Source organism: Anomalospiza imberbis, chromosome 1, assembly GCF_031753505.1.
Source record: "Anomalospiza imberbis isolate Cuckoo-Finch-1a 21T00152 chromosome 1, ASM3175350v1, whole genome shotgun sequence".
NCBI lineage: Eukaryota > Metazoa > Chordata > Aves > Passeriformes > Viduidae > Anomalospiza > Anomalospiza imberbis.
Window position 1 is genome coordinate 145987783 of NC_089681.1, and position 15679 is coordinate 146003461.

The 15679-nt window shown below is 43.7% G+C and overlaps 1 protein-coding gene across 4 annotated transcripts in view; it reads left to right on the forward strand.

The window, feature by feature from the left end:
* Positions 1-15679, forward strand: part of PRKAG2 (protein kinase AMP-activated non-catalytic subunit gamma 2) — a 210604-nt gene that overhangs the window by 90200 nt on the left and 104725 nt on the right. The window contains exon 1 of one of the 4 annotated variants that reach the window (XM_068175017.1): positions 11459-11999. The exons of the other annotated variants lie outside the window; for them this stretch is intronic. Within the exon in view, the coding sequence (XP_068031118.1) occupies positions 11894-11999 (106 nt within the window). The 5' untranslated portion in view covers positions 11459-11893. Of the gene's footprint in view, positions 1-11458; positions 12000-15679 lie in introns of those variants that run through there. 4 annotated transcript variants of the gene reach the window in all.

The following is a 15679-nucleotide window of genomic DNA, read 5'->3' on the forward strand; positions in this document are numbered from 1 at the left end:
GTGCTGAAATCTGCTGCTGTGGGGCACTGGGATAACTGTGCATTGTTCCTCACTTGGGAACCATGTCAGGGACCTGACTGGAAAAATTGCCTGCAGTGGATGTTTTTTACTTCTCTGTCATCTAGCTGCCAGGAAGAGGAGTTTAGTGCTGTATTTTGTATATGCCCTTTGGTCCTGTTTCTGTTTCTGCATGAAGCTCTCCAAAGTCCTTGCAAATTCTTTACCATAAAGGATAATAAAACTCTTTTCTTCAAACACTAAAGCACAAATCAGATTGGGAGCAGAACGGTAAAGGGAAAGACTGGGAAAAATTCACTTCCCTTTGGAGTAGCTGGATTTTTGCCATCTGTGAAAACCTGGAATCTATCCACTGTAACAAAAAATTAGCAGGTACTTAATAATGCTCTTTTTTCCATGACTCCATGGATACCCACCAGTAGTGATTTACTGTAAGCACTCCATGAGAAGCAATGTTAAATCCTGCTGCCTTCTGCTTTGGAGGTCATGGAGAGACAGCTGAGCAAATCTCAGCAGTGGCAAATGCAAGGCATGAACTACTGTCACTGCAAAAGAAGGAGCCAAGTCTTAATCACATAAACAGATTCTCATACACTTTTGCCATGCTATTTTATAAAGTGTTTATGTAACTGAAAAGATTAACCTGGAGGAAAAAAAAAAAAAGGTTAGAAAAAATATTTTTACGTCTTCTTATTTATGGCTTTACTATGGTTGAGGAATTAGTTTGCATTTTACAAAGCTGAAAAGTGGGGGAGGAGAGAGAAGGAGGGATCTGAATAAGGAGAGATATTTGCACGGATCTCAAAATGTTAAAGAAAACCTAAAATCCCAAGGAGTTAGTCCTGTCAAATGCAGACATGCAGGCAAATCCGAGGCTGGAGCAGGACTGAGTATCCAGGCAACGCCAACATTTTTTGTTAAGCTACTGCCAGTGCCGCTGACAGCTTTTGCCACTTTATGGTCACATTAAATAAAGAAAATGCCTGACATCACTGACATTCTTAGAAATTACTTTCTTGTCCATCCAGCAGATGCGAGACTCAGCAGCTCACAGCACATGCACATCTTGCAAAAATTCCAAGGGAAAAATCCGGTGATGAGTTCATGGCTAGGAACTTGTGTTTCTCTCTAAACCTGGCACTTTGTTTCCCCAAAGTTTCTTATCCTCTGCCTTGGACACAGATACTTGCTGTGCATTGGGAAGGAATCATGTTCAGCTGAGCTGTTTATAAGCAATTTCTGCCACTTCACTGAAGGCTGCAGGGATAGAGGAGCCTTTTGCTGTCCTAGGGAAGCCTCCAGCTCTTCTTTCCTCGTTCTTTTTGCATGGTGCAAAAGCCAAGGAGGTAAATGAGGTTAAGAACTTAATTAATACACTAACAATGCTAATATAGGAGGGGGGAGGCCCTTGATTTGCAGCCTTAAAGGGGTGAGTTGGGACTGGTGGGCACAGAGTAGTGCAGCCTGGTGGGCTCAGTGCTGTAAGGAAAGGACACTGGTTTGCCACGTCCTTAGAGAAATGCAAGTGGTTTTGTGCTGGTATTGTTAACACAGTGGAACTTTCCTTGGAGCTGAGCAGTCAAAACTGTTGAAGAGCCAGCTTCAGTCTTCACTGTGGACCAAGTCAGGCTGCACCAAGCGCTCTCCAGGCATGGCTGCATGCTTTGTGCCCTTGCAGCAGAAAGCAAAACCATCTGTGACATCGGGAAGTGCCTGGTGACAGCAGCCAAGGGAAGGTTGTGCAGACACATGGAGCTTCCCAGTCATGAAGGGGGGGGTACCACAAAAACCCAGTAAAAACTTGCTGCTGGCATGAAGTGTTGAGCTCTTAAGCACATCAGGATGAGATGCACAGGGAGCTGCTGAGCAGCAGAAATTCCTTTGGGCTCTGCTGGTGCCCCACGCGTTCCCTCCCACGCCGGATTGGTGCAGGCTGTGATTTTTGCAGGTTTATGCAGGCAGGGAGGGTAAAGGCTGAGACAGGAGCATCCCTCTCTGCTTCCAGTTTTCCCAAAGCTTTGTCCATGAGCCCGAGTGGATCTGCTCCATGTTTTGGTGACATTTCATTAATTAATGTAGTATAGGAGTGTGAATTTTGTAGCAGGTGACTGTAAATAGGGAGGACTGAAGGGTGCAGGGGGAATTTGAAGGGCTGATTTAGGTTGGTGGTGTTGAGGGTTCTGATTCAAAGATCAGCAGAACCTTCCTAGTCAGGGCTGTGCTTGGCACAGGAGCTCGTGTCACATCTTTTAACATGTGCAGGAAAAAAAACCACTCAAAAATTAATTCAAAGACATCTTGAGAAGCTCAGTTTTGCTGGCAGTGAACCTGGGTGTTGCTACTGAGGCCAGTAGAAGTTTGGGTTGAGGGTTGGTGTTTTCCACCCTGCACTTATCCCTCTCTGAGCTATTCCTGAAGACACAGGAATTTTGCTGTTTGCCTCTGAATGCAGAGGCTTGTAATGGATATAGGCAGCAAATAAACAGGGAGGAAAGCCAGAAACCTGTGGTCACTGTAAAAATCTACTTCTTCTGCTGTGGGTCTTTATTTTCTTTAAGGTTTTTAATTAACTTTCTGGTTAATAGGAGTAGAAAAGGGATTAGTCTAAGCATGAGACTCTTGCAGTGCAGTAACTTCTGAAAACAGATTTTCCTCTGAAGCTCACACAGAGGTGATGTGGGTTTTTCCTGGCTGTGCAGTTGCCTGATAGCAGAATTTGGAATAAAACCAAAGTCTATTAATGCCATACTCAGTCCCATTTCAGTGTTTCTTCCTCCCCTCCTCTGCCCTGAAAGTATTTTATTATGACTGGAAACAACCTGCCTGGTTTAAAGGACTATGTGGCTTGGAGCAGTAATTTCTGTTTGTGTCTGTTAGCACAGAGGTTTTAATTTTTTTTTTTTTTTTTTTTTTTTTTTTTTTTGCTCCAGTGACGTGCTTGCAAATAAGCTGAGCATCAGATTTGCCAGGCTTTATTGCCAGCTGCCAGGTGATGATGGAGTGGGTTTTTTCCACAAATATGTAATAGTAACAAAAGTGTTCAGTCTGGAACACGGGTAGGTTTTTACAGGCTGTTTTAGGCAACCTTGACTCTGAGAGCCAGAATTGCAGCTCTAGGCCTGTGTTAGAAATGTGCCCCTGAGAACAGAGGCACCTGAGTGAGGGACTAGGGATGGAGGAGGCTTTAGGGGCAGACCAAGAAATTCAAGAGTCTCTGCTGCTGGATATATCCAGAGCTCTGTGACCACAACACTGAACTTCAGCTTTGTTTCTTGATGTGGAATTTAAGGATTAGTGACAGGACAGCTACTGGGTAGAGTGTTTTCTTCTTTAGGCACTGAAGCCACTGCATGAACCTTGACAAGATCTGGGGACCTGATGGCTCTCTGCAACAAATTCTGATCAGCTGTGATACTATTTTAGATCATTTGCAATTTACTTGACAAGGTATAAATAGTATTAGGATTGACCCAATGTATTGCTAAGCTAAGTCACACTAAAAGAGATTCCATGATTCCAGAAGTCTCTCAATTTGAGGTTTAATGTGTTTTGAGGAAGTGAGCAGGGAAATATGCTGGCTGCAAATGAAGTGTCAGCTGGGATTTGCCTGAGCACTGGTCCTCTCATTCATGAGGGGATCCGAAAACATAAGTGACCAAGGAAGGAGTGGCAGTGACCAATGACTTGTGTAAGGAGCGGCAGTGGTGTTGCCCCTTTCCCACTCTGTCTCTGGCTTTCAAGCAGATCCCCAGGGACACAGCTGACAGCCTTTCCAGTCTCTTCCTTTATCATTAGCTGCTGTGAAAAGTTTCGGGCTGTTTTTTCTCCTGCCAGGTATTGTGTGTGCAGACTGGCAGGGTTGGCTTTTCCAGGAATATTTTCTTGCTGCCTTGTAGCTCCCGGGTTTCCAGTCCTTCTGTCATCTCAAGGCATAAAGACTCAAAGCTTTCTCTAGTTCATGTCTGCGTTGGTCCCAGCCAACCCACTGAGATTTTTCACACAATCCTAAAAATAACAACTCTGAACTTTACAGTGCTTGGTGTTTTCACTCGTACAATGAATGAACAGGGAACCTTTCACCACCCAAGCTGTTCCACACTATCCTTTGAATCCTAGGAATGTGGCTCCCACAGTCACAGGAGCTCTTTAGCTGGACCCTGGGGATCCTTTTGTCCAAATCATCTGTCTTCCAGTTACACAAATTGGTAGAATCATCAATAAATAGGAAATACTTGGGTGGTTTCTAGATCACTGTCAAGAGTAGAACAACCCAGTTTTCCCATACATGTCCACTGTCTCTTTCTGTGTCCCTTTTGTATCTTTGGAGATTGTTAAGGTGCCTCTGTACCACCTCAAAAAGCTGCAGAGTCTGTCTTTCTCACAGTGCTTTCATCTCTCTTTAAAAGTCAGTGAAGTTTCTTTTGCTATCAAAATTGCTCAGTGTCATCTGGGTGCAAAAAGTGTAAAACAAACCCCATTAAAACAAACAACAGCAACAACAAAACCTGGAAAAAGAAACCAGAAAGATTTTCTCTTCCAGACCTCATGTGTGTGACAATGTATATTTTCTCCTCTATATTCCCATCTCTTCTGGCATATTTGGAAAACTAATTCTAGTAAACTTCCTCTCTTGATGTGTCATCTATATCTATATCATCTATATCTATATCTATATATATCTATATCTAAGATGGTGGTGGTTCCTGAGATGTTTATCTTGGGAAGTTAACAGAGCTGGTTTCCCAGATGTTCTGTTATTATGACATTAAAGCAGGCAAAGCACTTTGATTTTATTCGTTTGCTTACAACTAATGATGCTTCTGAGTCATTAATTTTCTTGGAAAATTAAGGTAGAAAATGAAGACAGATCTTGCGGGGGTTTTTGTGGATTTGTTTGCTGTGGGGTTTTGTTTTGTTGTATGGGGTTTTTTTTTTTGTTTGGTTGTTTGGTTTTTCTGTTTGTTTGTGGTTTTTTGTTTTGATTTTTTTTGGTTTTGTGTTGTTGGGGTTTTTTTTGGTTTTTTTTTTTTTTCTTGGTTGGTTTTGGTTTTGGGGGATTTTTAGGTGAGGGTTAGTTTGGTTTTGTTCTTTTTTTTTCCTGTTTTTTTTTTTTTTTTTTTGTTGCAGGTTTCGGGGTTTTTTTTAATCCCTTGTATTATTTTTTAAAGACCTGAAGGTCTGGTGTATTTTGCTAAGAATGGCTTGAACAAAGAGATGAAGGGATTTGCTGCAATTCCAAAAGACTGTGCAGAGGGGTGGATTTCACTTCAGTCCCCATCTACAGAGGATTCCTCCCTTTCTATTGTATTCCCCTGGCTGGAGCAATCCCACTTGTATTAAGACTGCTGCATTGGGTGGTCCTGTAGGAATTTTCCCTCTTGGCATCTCTCCTGTGTTTAGTTCATCAGGATGGAGTCCTGTGCCGTGTCCTTGGCTGTTGGTGTAACCACACTGGCAGTGGCTGTATAATTAGTTGAAGTCCTTCCCATGGATACCCTGGCTAGTCCTTGGGATTCTGTGAGCTTTGAGCTGAGTTCAGTGAGCAATTCAGCTCACTGCTACAAGACCCTGCTTTCACTACCAAAATAACATTTATGTAAACACCTATAGGTGACCTCCATGTAGATTTCGGGTTCTTCTGCACCATCACAGCATCGAAGAGCAGGAGAGGCACACAAATCTTCCTTTGCCCTTGAGATTAATGGGGAATGTTTTATTACTCTGGAAATTGCTGCTCCCTTGCGTCTGAACTGTGAGGTCCATTTTTAATCAGTGAAGAGTGGGAGAGTCACTGGTGAAACTGCTGGAGTCAGGAATGGGAAAGGCTTCTTAAGCATTATCTAAGCATTTAGCTTTTTAAGGTGTGGTTCAATTTTCTCTTTAGTCAGCATTTCTGTGTTGTTTCACAGGTCTAATAGAATGTTGCTGGCCACTGTCTCTGATTTTCTGCATGTAATATAAATATAGCATATAGGTCTTTATTTCACCCACTGGGGCATAGCAATGGGTCATTTTGGGGTGACTGGTTTGTGTAGGGTTGACAAGCAAGGACAGCTGAGCACTGGTGCCAGTTGCTAACTCAGTGAAGTCTTTCCCTTCCCTTCCCTTCCCTTCCCTTCCCTTCCCTTCCCTTCCCTTCCCTTCCCTTCCCTTCCCTTCCCTTCCCTTCCCTTCCCTTCCCTTCCCTTCCCTTCCCTTCCCTTCCCTTCCCTTCCCTTCCCTTCCCTTCCCTTCCCTTCCCTTCCCTTCCCTTCCCTTCCCTTCCCTTCCCTTCCCTTCCCTTCCCTTCCCTTCCCTTCCCTTCCCTTCCCTTCCCTTCCCTTCCCTTCCCTTCCCTTCCCTTCCCTTCCCTTCCTTTCCCTTCCCTTCCCTTCCTTTCCCTTCCCTTCCCTTCCCTTCCCTTCCCTTCCCTTCCTTTCCCCTCTTATTACTTTTTTTTTGAGCAATTTCTGTCTTATTTCATTTGCTGACATTCCCTTTGTGATGCATTCAGTGCTGGTTTTAAGACTTTAATTTAAACTGAAGGGGGTATTTTGTTCAGCATTACAATGCCCATTTTAACTTTAACATCATTTAATCTGTTCCAATTCTGCATGAGAAGTGAAGAAGCAGTAAAGAAAGAGGACAAGAACAAAAAGGAGATTTGTGATATTCCAGTGAATTCTATCTCCTTCTCAAGGTTTTGTGGATCAATATATTTGGAAGACTTCATAGAAGAAAAGAAGAAAGAGAAGCAAGAAGAGATGAGAAAAGCCCAAGTGGAAAATGCTTCTAAAGAACTCTGCTGTTTCTTTTTTTTTTCGTTTGAAAAAGTTACTGCTGAGATATTTTTCTTTAGCTGAGAACTTACTAAATTTTAGAAGTGGTGTTGTCACCAGACATCTTGTACTTCCTGGATTGAATACTGTTTTGGTGTTTTGAGCACAGCCAGATTGTGATGCATTTAAAAACAGCTCAGTTTTTCACAATAGATGTGAAATTGCTGAAGAAGTGAGTGCTGGAAACATATGCACCAAGTTTATTAGAAGGATGGGGGGAAATGATAAAATTATCATTTGGATGGGATCATAGTCATCCGTCCCAGCTTATTGCTCTTCTGGGATAGATGCTCTGGGTCTGAAAAAGTGTTTTTCTTACTGGAAATCAAGAATATGCCACTGCTACTCCTATTCCTGCTGGTTTGTGTTACAAGCTCTGGAAAGGTAGGATAGGAAAACATCACAAAGATGCCAGGATGTCATTTCTAAGTAATTTACCAAGAGTTCTGGGGAATATAGTGTGCACCTTAGGGGACTGCAGGAAAGAAGTGAAATTAACCTTTTAGATTTTTCTGGCAGATTTTTCAGAGATTGAAATCTTTCTTAATGTATGGTGAAAGCAGCATGAAGTAGTATTTAAAAAGGGGGATGAAAACTTGTTACACAGAAACACTTGGTTATGATTATGGGAAGTAATTGAGCCCAGCTTGGAGTCATAAACTTGCAATTCTTTTATGGGGTGTGAGCTGGGCTTGGACCAGATGGAGAAAGTGGTAGTTTGTGTTTCTCTTTGAAAACACGGGCTATATGTTCTGTTCAATCCGCCTGCAAATGGTGTTCAGGCTAAACAGGCTTTTTGTTTTTGTGCATTGCATCACCTGGACTCCAGAGGCTTTTTTTTTTTTTTTTTTTTAGAGCAAAGATCTCTTGTACATATTTATTTGCATGTTATTTTGAAATATTTTCCACATTTTCTGTTTATACGAAATATGGTTGCAGTTAAGATCAGTCTGGTGTTGTAAGAGGTGTAAGCATGTGCCAGCACCACTGACAGCATTAGAAAATGTTTGATTTTGCCAACATCATTATGTAGAGTTTAAAAAATGAAAATTAGAAAAAAATCCAATTTAGGGGAAACTTTTAGGACAACATGGCAGAGAAACATGATCCATGTAGAAATGCAAGCATGATTCATGCTTTACCTTTCTGAGCATGGATCTGAACTTTATTTCTCTTAGCAATGACAAAAACAGAGGGCATTTTGAACGAGGAAATTCTCAGCAATGAGGAAAGGGAAATACTTGGTTTTGCTGATTTGCAGCCAGCAGCCAGTTCAAACAGTAATTGTCACTAAGGGGATACATATTCCTCTTAGCCTTCCTGTTTTGAGCTAAATGAGCTCTTAAATTTCAAGGAGGAAAACATTGTTTTTTCCATTTCCACATCAAAATAAATTAGATAGCATTAACTGGCCCCTACTGCCTGCCCTGTGTTCTGCTGCTGCATTTGTATATCAGGTTCAAGCTCCTGTTAAAAAGGCAACTGAGGAAATGGTTTGAAATATCATTTTTTAAAGTATTTTCCCCGTGGCACAGAATTTACACCTCTGTAAAATGGATGAATCAGTTTGTGTTTCAAAGCTCTGGTGGCTGCACTTGTTTGATCTGATGGCATCTTCTGTATTTTCTGTCTGGTGACCAAATCTGAACACTCGCCCTCAATTCTACCTCATAGAACAAACCTCCACATCACATCCAGAGAAAAAAAGATTTTTGCTATGTTTGTGCCTGAGGAGTCGTGGTAAATCACTGGGGGCAGGTCCTTTTATCCTGACAGATGGAGAACTTAAAAGCAAGAAACATCAAAAAGAGGGAGCCCAGCCAGGGATGGGGGTTTTGGGGCTGAGGTCTGCAAGGTGAGCTTTGCAGATACAGTGGGACTAGGGAAGTGTTTCACACACATACACCAGTGTTTGTTTGCTCCTTCCCCAAAAATAATTTTATTAAGCTGCCCATTGCTTGGTATCTCTCAGAGTGAGTTTGTGTAGGATTTTTGGAGGGGCATGGTGTTATCCTTATGCAGCTAAAAAATCATAATATGGGATAATTCATTTGGGAGATTTTAATGGAGCTTGACAAGAGTAGATTTCATGGTTGCTTGGAGGGGATGGAAAGGATTTGTGTTTTCAATCTCCAGAACATAGATGGCCCCAAAGGAACACTTTGAAGCACAGCTTTTTATTATTAGTTTTACAAGATCCTTGCACTGGAATCATTAAGAAGATGTAGTACCTGGTGTAAATGTGCAAGTATCTGCTAGACCATTAGCTGTGGGAGACAGACTGATTATACTCAAAACACTTAGTGCTTTTTTAACAAATTACTGTGGAAGTCAGTTGTTAAACAGTGTTGTTTCATTTTCTAGTAGCTCTGTGTAGAAACATTAGAGTCTTGCTGCTTCCCTTAATGAGGGGAAATGAGCCCTCCTGGTGCAATGGCCCTGCTTGAAAAGGTCATCAGTGACTATTTATCCTTGGTTTCTATCAAAAAGGGGGCTGTTTCCATGCTGAAGCAACAGCAATTCTTATCTCATTAAAAAGGGATTTTAAATTTTTTTGCTTTCTGATAACATTGAGTCATTCCTAGCAATCCTCTAGCCACTGAAGAATGAGGTATGCTTTTCTGAAATAGAGGGAGCTTGAGGTTCAGACTACATTGGGGGTGTAGGCAACACTTCTTGTGTCTTTGGTCAAATAAAGACTGGACAGGAAACTAAATAACTGCTGTCAAATATGTCAGGGGTGACTCTGGATCAGAAAGGAACACTGTTCTCCCTGTGTATGGTTAGTGAGAGAAGAATGACTTAGTTTGCAGCAAGGAGAATCCAGGTTTGGTTTGGGGGAGCTGGTTTTCAAACGGGAAGTACTTCTGGAAGTAGGCTGAGAATCAGCACTTGAAATGTGCTTGTGGGGAGAGGCAGAGCTTGTCCCATGGCAGCTGCTGTCTCAGTGCTGGTGCCATAATCATGGCAGAGTGAACGGAGGGGACAATGCAGGTGAAGTTGCAGAGGTAAATGTGGTGGTCACACACCACAGATGGGGTGTGGAGAGCTTAAGGCTTCTTACAGCTACATAAAACCAAATATTTGAGTAACACAGACACTTTACCCTGCTAATTCCTCAACTCATTGCTTCATTTGCTTCTCCTCTGTGCTGGGTGAACAGTGAGCCTCAAGGGAGGGGCTGGAGAAGGGGCTTTGTAAACACACAGTGCTGACAGGAGGTTTTATGCCAAGGATTGTTATTTGGTTAAAAGCAGCAGGATGTTCACTTGCAGAGCTGAAACAGGGCCACAGAGATGAGGGTAAGAGAAAGTGGGAGGACTAGTCAGAAGGGGAAAGTCTGAGGACGGCTTCACATTAATTATCATCATGCCTCACTTGAATATCAGTTCAGAGCCTTGTGTGGAAGGTAATTAAGTGTCTTGGTAATAATTTGATTGTTTTGGTTGCTAGGTGAAAGAACAATGGTGTCTTCTGTACTGTCTTATTTCGCGTTCTTCACAGGGTAGACTTGGGGGAACCTCTGGTAGCTGAAGATGACAGAGGAACCTGCTGTCACCTCTGCACATATTCTTGGGGTCCCTGAAGGCCCAAGGCATCCTTGCATTAATGCATCTTTCCAAAAAACCAGAGCTTGTAAGGAATCTGTGTTGATAAAGGCCTTTTCTGCAGCATTCAAGGTTGGGGTTTGTTTTCCTTCCCAATGATATTAAGTCCCAGAAGTAATCATGGGCACAAGGAAGAAGTCATTTTCTTTGTAGAGGAAAAAGGTGATATAACCTTGAATTCTTCCTAGGAATTAAAAAGATAAGCCTCTCATTACTCATATAGGGTTTGATTTTTGAAAGAGCTGAGCTTCACAATCTAGTGCTGTCCAGAGGAAAGGCTGTAACTTTGAAAAAAGCTTTTGATTTAACAGAGCATTTACTATGATCTTAGGAAGGTTTGCTACGGTGGTTTGACCATGCCTTGGATCACGCTCGCACCCCTCTCCAGCTGCTCAAGATCCAGCCCACGATGATCAACCCTTTCCTAAAATAAACAGCTCTAAATGTAGACTCAGAGCCAAACATCATCATACAGCCTGGCTGATTGGGATGAGCAAGAGCCTCGTGCATGTTGGTCTCATTGAAAAGACCACGAGGTGGATTTAGCTGTGTTGCAAACAGCTGTGCTGGTGCCTTTTGCTTTGCAGAAAGCGAATTTGAACAGAGCGATCTGCACTGAGCACAGGGACACGTGCAGCACGGGGAGGGCACGTCACAGAGAAGCTCCAGCCCATCACTCCAGCTACGGTTTCCAGAAAGTATCAGCCTTCTTTTTATGAATTGGCAGGAGCTGGAGCCCATGAATCCATCAGTCATTAGCTGTGGAGGGCCAGGCGTTCCGGAGCTCTTGGACAGTCAGCTGGGCTCTCCTGTCCCTTCCAAGACCCAGCACACGTGAATCAAAATAGTTGGGTGATGTCACGTCGTGGTGCCAGTGTGCCTGGGACACTGCTGCCAGGAATTGTCTGTCCAGGGGTGGTTTCCTTTTACAGCCTGTTGAAAGAGTCGTCATGCCGAGCTGCACGTGACAGTTCTCTTCAAGAGGGCTGGTGGCTCCTTCGCACCGTCACTATTTTTTAAACAAGGGAGCTTATCAGGCGGCTCCTGACCTTTTCCACATGAGCTGTTCCACTGGGAAACGTTTTGGTCTCTGAGGCTTCTGACAGCTGATGTATAAGAGCTCTGTGGCTGCAAGCTGGGCAGACTTTGAACTTCTCCCCCTGTCCACACAGGCTTGTAGGGCAGTCACTGCATGCTGGAATTAAGGCTGGAAGCGCCTGGCGGGCAAGGGTCGGCAGCCTGCTGCAGGACAGCTCTCCACGAGGACCACAGCCAGGCACCTTAGAGCTGAGCTGCTGGCCAGCTGGACTTTTGCAGCCACACTGTCTTTCTGGAGAGTAATTTTCTCACACCTGGGCTTTTGGTGTAAGCAACACCTTGCCTTGCCCCTCGTGCTGCTTTTTTTTCTCCAGCCCTGGGCATGAGCGACAGCTGCCACCACGCAAGTGCATGTTGCAGCTCATGAAGCGTTTTGGCAGCTTCAGAGGGAGCAAGAAGAGAAAGGAGCGATGCAAAATCTTGGAAAGGCGCCACTCCGACCCCCAGGGCCTGTCTGGTAAGGACCCTCTGCATCCAGCAAGGAGGGACACTGCTCTTTGGGAGAAGGTGATAGTGAATTATTGAGCCACAATGTTGTGCTCCCCGGTTTCACTGACTGAATCGTGTGTTTGTTGCGTGGAGGTTGTTTTGGTGTGGGTTTGCACCAGGGATGAAAGTCTCAGCTGACACCTGTAACACACATCAGCCACAACCTTTAGGAAAAGAGTGGTGGTACAGGAAGCTTTGCAGTAAATCCTGTGGCATTCAGAAGGGGCTGTTGCCTGATGTCACTTTAATTGAACAGTAACAGCTAAGTTCTCAGTTAGGCCTAATAATATCTATTGATACATGAATTTGAAGTAGAGAAAAAATTCTTATCAGTCTATTAATTAATGCATTTGAAAACATCTTTCTGATACTGCAGTTATCAGTATAACTGTGTTTGAGTTGCTGTTCAGGACCGTTCTCTCTAAATCAAAAGCTTTTCCTGGTCACTGAGGATCAGGTCCAATAGAGGTGCTGAGCTGTGTGTGCCAGAGAGTATCTGTGTGTCACATAGGGATCAGCCGGTCAGGAGAAAAGGGATTTTTCAACAGGATCTGGCTGTTGTCTTAATAATGGAGAAATACCAATTTTAATGCATTTCCTAATGTATATGGAGTAATGGTAGCTGGTTCTCTGAAGACCATGAGTGTTACTGAGCAATTCTGTTCTGTGACTGAGAAGGTTAAAACTGATATTACACTGAATCAGCTGGATAAGGCTCAGTTTAGAGAGGCTGACATGTACAAAAGGTAGGCAAGGCTCTTTTGCTCTCTATTAATCAGGAGTCACTGTGCCAAATCCAGCAGAATGATGGAAGTAGGAGTAGTGTTGGACCAAATGCACAATGTGGAGACATACATGTACATTTGGTGATGGGGAATTACAGCTGTTGGATGGGTGGCTGCCCTGGAGTCTTGGTTTTCTATGTAATGTTTTCCAATTTATTTAGTGATTGGTTGTGTAATTTTTAAGTTGTAATCCTTGCAAACACTTCTCCTTTTGTTCCTGCTGCATACAGTTAAGTGATTTTAAATCTAAAACTGTTTATTGTGTCTTGTTCTGTGTTTCCCTAAACCCACCTGAGGGTTTCTGTGGGACTGGTAGGAAGGTCAAGGTGATGTGAATGAGAAATGACGCATGTCTTTGGAGTTTCACAGTGTCAGCAACATGCACAAAGACAGGTCACAGGGTTTATGCAACAAGAAGGGGAATATTTATTTAAAGACATAAAATTCCTTCCCAAATCTCTGATTAAACATCCTAAATTCTCATGTAGAGTAGATAGAAACATACATGCAATTTGTTGATTGAATGTTGAATGGCACTTTGGACCATTAATTCACAGTCTTGTTGTGGTTTCATCAACAAAGGGGAATAGCAATATCTGCAAAAGGATTCACTGCTGGAAGCACTAAACATAGTGTTGCATGTCTGCTTCCTCTGAGTCTAACTCTAAACCCTGTCCTCAACTCCCTCCATGGAGAAAATAATTTGTTCTGCACCAAGAAACCTGGCTACATGAACTGTACTGCTTGTGACAGAGTTATATAAAAAAAAATTTGAAAAATATAATGCTAGCAGTGCCAAAAATACTTGCTCCTTCTTTTCCTCATTCCTGTTATTCCAGCTTTGTAGCCCACTCCAGTGATACACAGTGAGCACCAGGCAGAGTGTGCTGCACAGTTTTTACTCTACAGATTTCGCAGATGTCATTCCTGTAAGAGTGTGACCAGGTCAGCTCCCTGCACTTCCATCACCAACAGAGAACTACTGAGTCACAAGGGTGGGGGAAAGCAAATGAGATGTGTCTGAGTTACTGCCTTCCTTGCAAGCCCTACTGTGGAGATTGCCTCTGCCATCCCACCAGAGTCTGGGGTCCTTTCAGGGAACAGGTTAAAACGCTTGCAAAGGCCTTCCCCTCATGCCCCCCACCCCAATGGCCTTAATTAATTGCAGGGAAGTGTCAAAACAAAAGCTTTGCACTATTTGCTGCTTTTAATCTGTACCTTGTAGCTTTTAGGCCTCAATAAGCACTTTCTGAGCAGCTTTCAAGGGAAGTGCTGGCACTCAGCAGGTTTTATGACCAGAATTAATGTGTGCAGGAGCGCTGGTAGCAGCCAGGCTTGGTGGCTCCTCAGGGTTAATCACACACCAACACATCCCATTTGGTTGTCATCTACCATCAGGGGTGAGAAATGAATGACAGCAGCGTCCCTGTTGCTAAATGAGCTTGGACTGTTTTCAGAAAAGGAGTGGAAAAGGAAACAAGAGGAAAATATCCCCTGATATTTACCCAAAAGGGGTAATCTGACACCCAGACTGGTTGAATTTGAAATTTTTGATTTTTCTTGGCCACTTCCATAAGCATTTTAAGGAAGAATCCTCCAGTCCTTGTAAACAGGATTGGGCCAGTGCAGCTTCTTGGTTTCCCAGGGCTAGATGCCATCAGGCCACTGCAACTAAAACTATCAAGTAGTACCATTCTTCTGTGTATCAGTTGAGCTGAACCCCTTCCCTCCTCTGCACTGGTGCAGAGGTTGCATCCTGCTGGAGAAATAAAGAGTGGCATTGCCAAGGATGGTCATTTCTGTAATTCTCTAGGTTTGGAGCCTTACAATCCTTTTATTCCAAGTGAACAGCAAGGGGAGACCTGAATGCAAACAGAAGCAGAGAACACACAGAGAGGGAAAGGAGAAAAACATGAATGAGTACCAGGAGCAAATGAGAGCAGGAGTGAAGGCAGAGATCCCATGGTTTGCTCTGGGAGAGGAGCAGCCAACAGGGAGACCTCAACGCTTGAGCTGTCCACCAAAGAGCGGGGAAGCTGATTTATGCAATAGGATTTTGGCAGGGCTGAGAACAGGGATTACCCGAAATTTCTCCAGCCTCTAGATCACCGCTGCATAGTTTCCCCCTTCCTCTTGCAGTTGCTGTGCAGGGTTCTGGCAGTTTCTCCTCCTGGCAGCTGTCGCCGCAGCCCGATGTGTTGTAAATGGATAGGCTCTGTGGCATTTCTGAAGGGGAAAGATTTTTGACTTCAGAGAGGCTAATTGCTCTGCCTTTTAAAGAACACCATCTATTCCACAAAGGACTGAGTGACATATGCAAAAGGAATAATGTTTAAAGTGTTTTTTCCCTACCCAAGTCATGAGTGCTCAGCAAAGGAACCGCTCTGCAGCACATGTGGCTGCTGTGGGGCTGCACCAGGGCTGCCTTGTGCTGGGCATTTAGCCTCAAAACACTTGTTTTGGAGTCTTTTAGCTGCATGGAAATGCCCAGGAGCTTCTCTTTGCCCATGCTGCTCCTCCTGGGGTTTGTTACTTTAATCAGGTGGCTTTTAATCATCAGGTGCCAAAGCTGAGCCCCAACAAACCAGGTCCAAGGTGCTCTGAGCAAGCCTGGGTGCTGCCCCTCAGCCCCTGTCCTGTCCCACCTCAACAGCACTCTTGAGGAAAATTTCCCTGGCAGTTGTTATAATTAGGTGCATATTAGGACTAAATGTGGAGTGTGCCTGCTGGATGTCTCAGACCCCAATAAACACAAGTGCAAAAATGCTCCAGCCCCGCATGAATCAGGCGGTCCCAGAGTCGCTCCGTAACCTGCTCAGTGCACCTTTCATCTGATGTCTCTGTAACCACCTTGAAATGGATG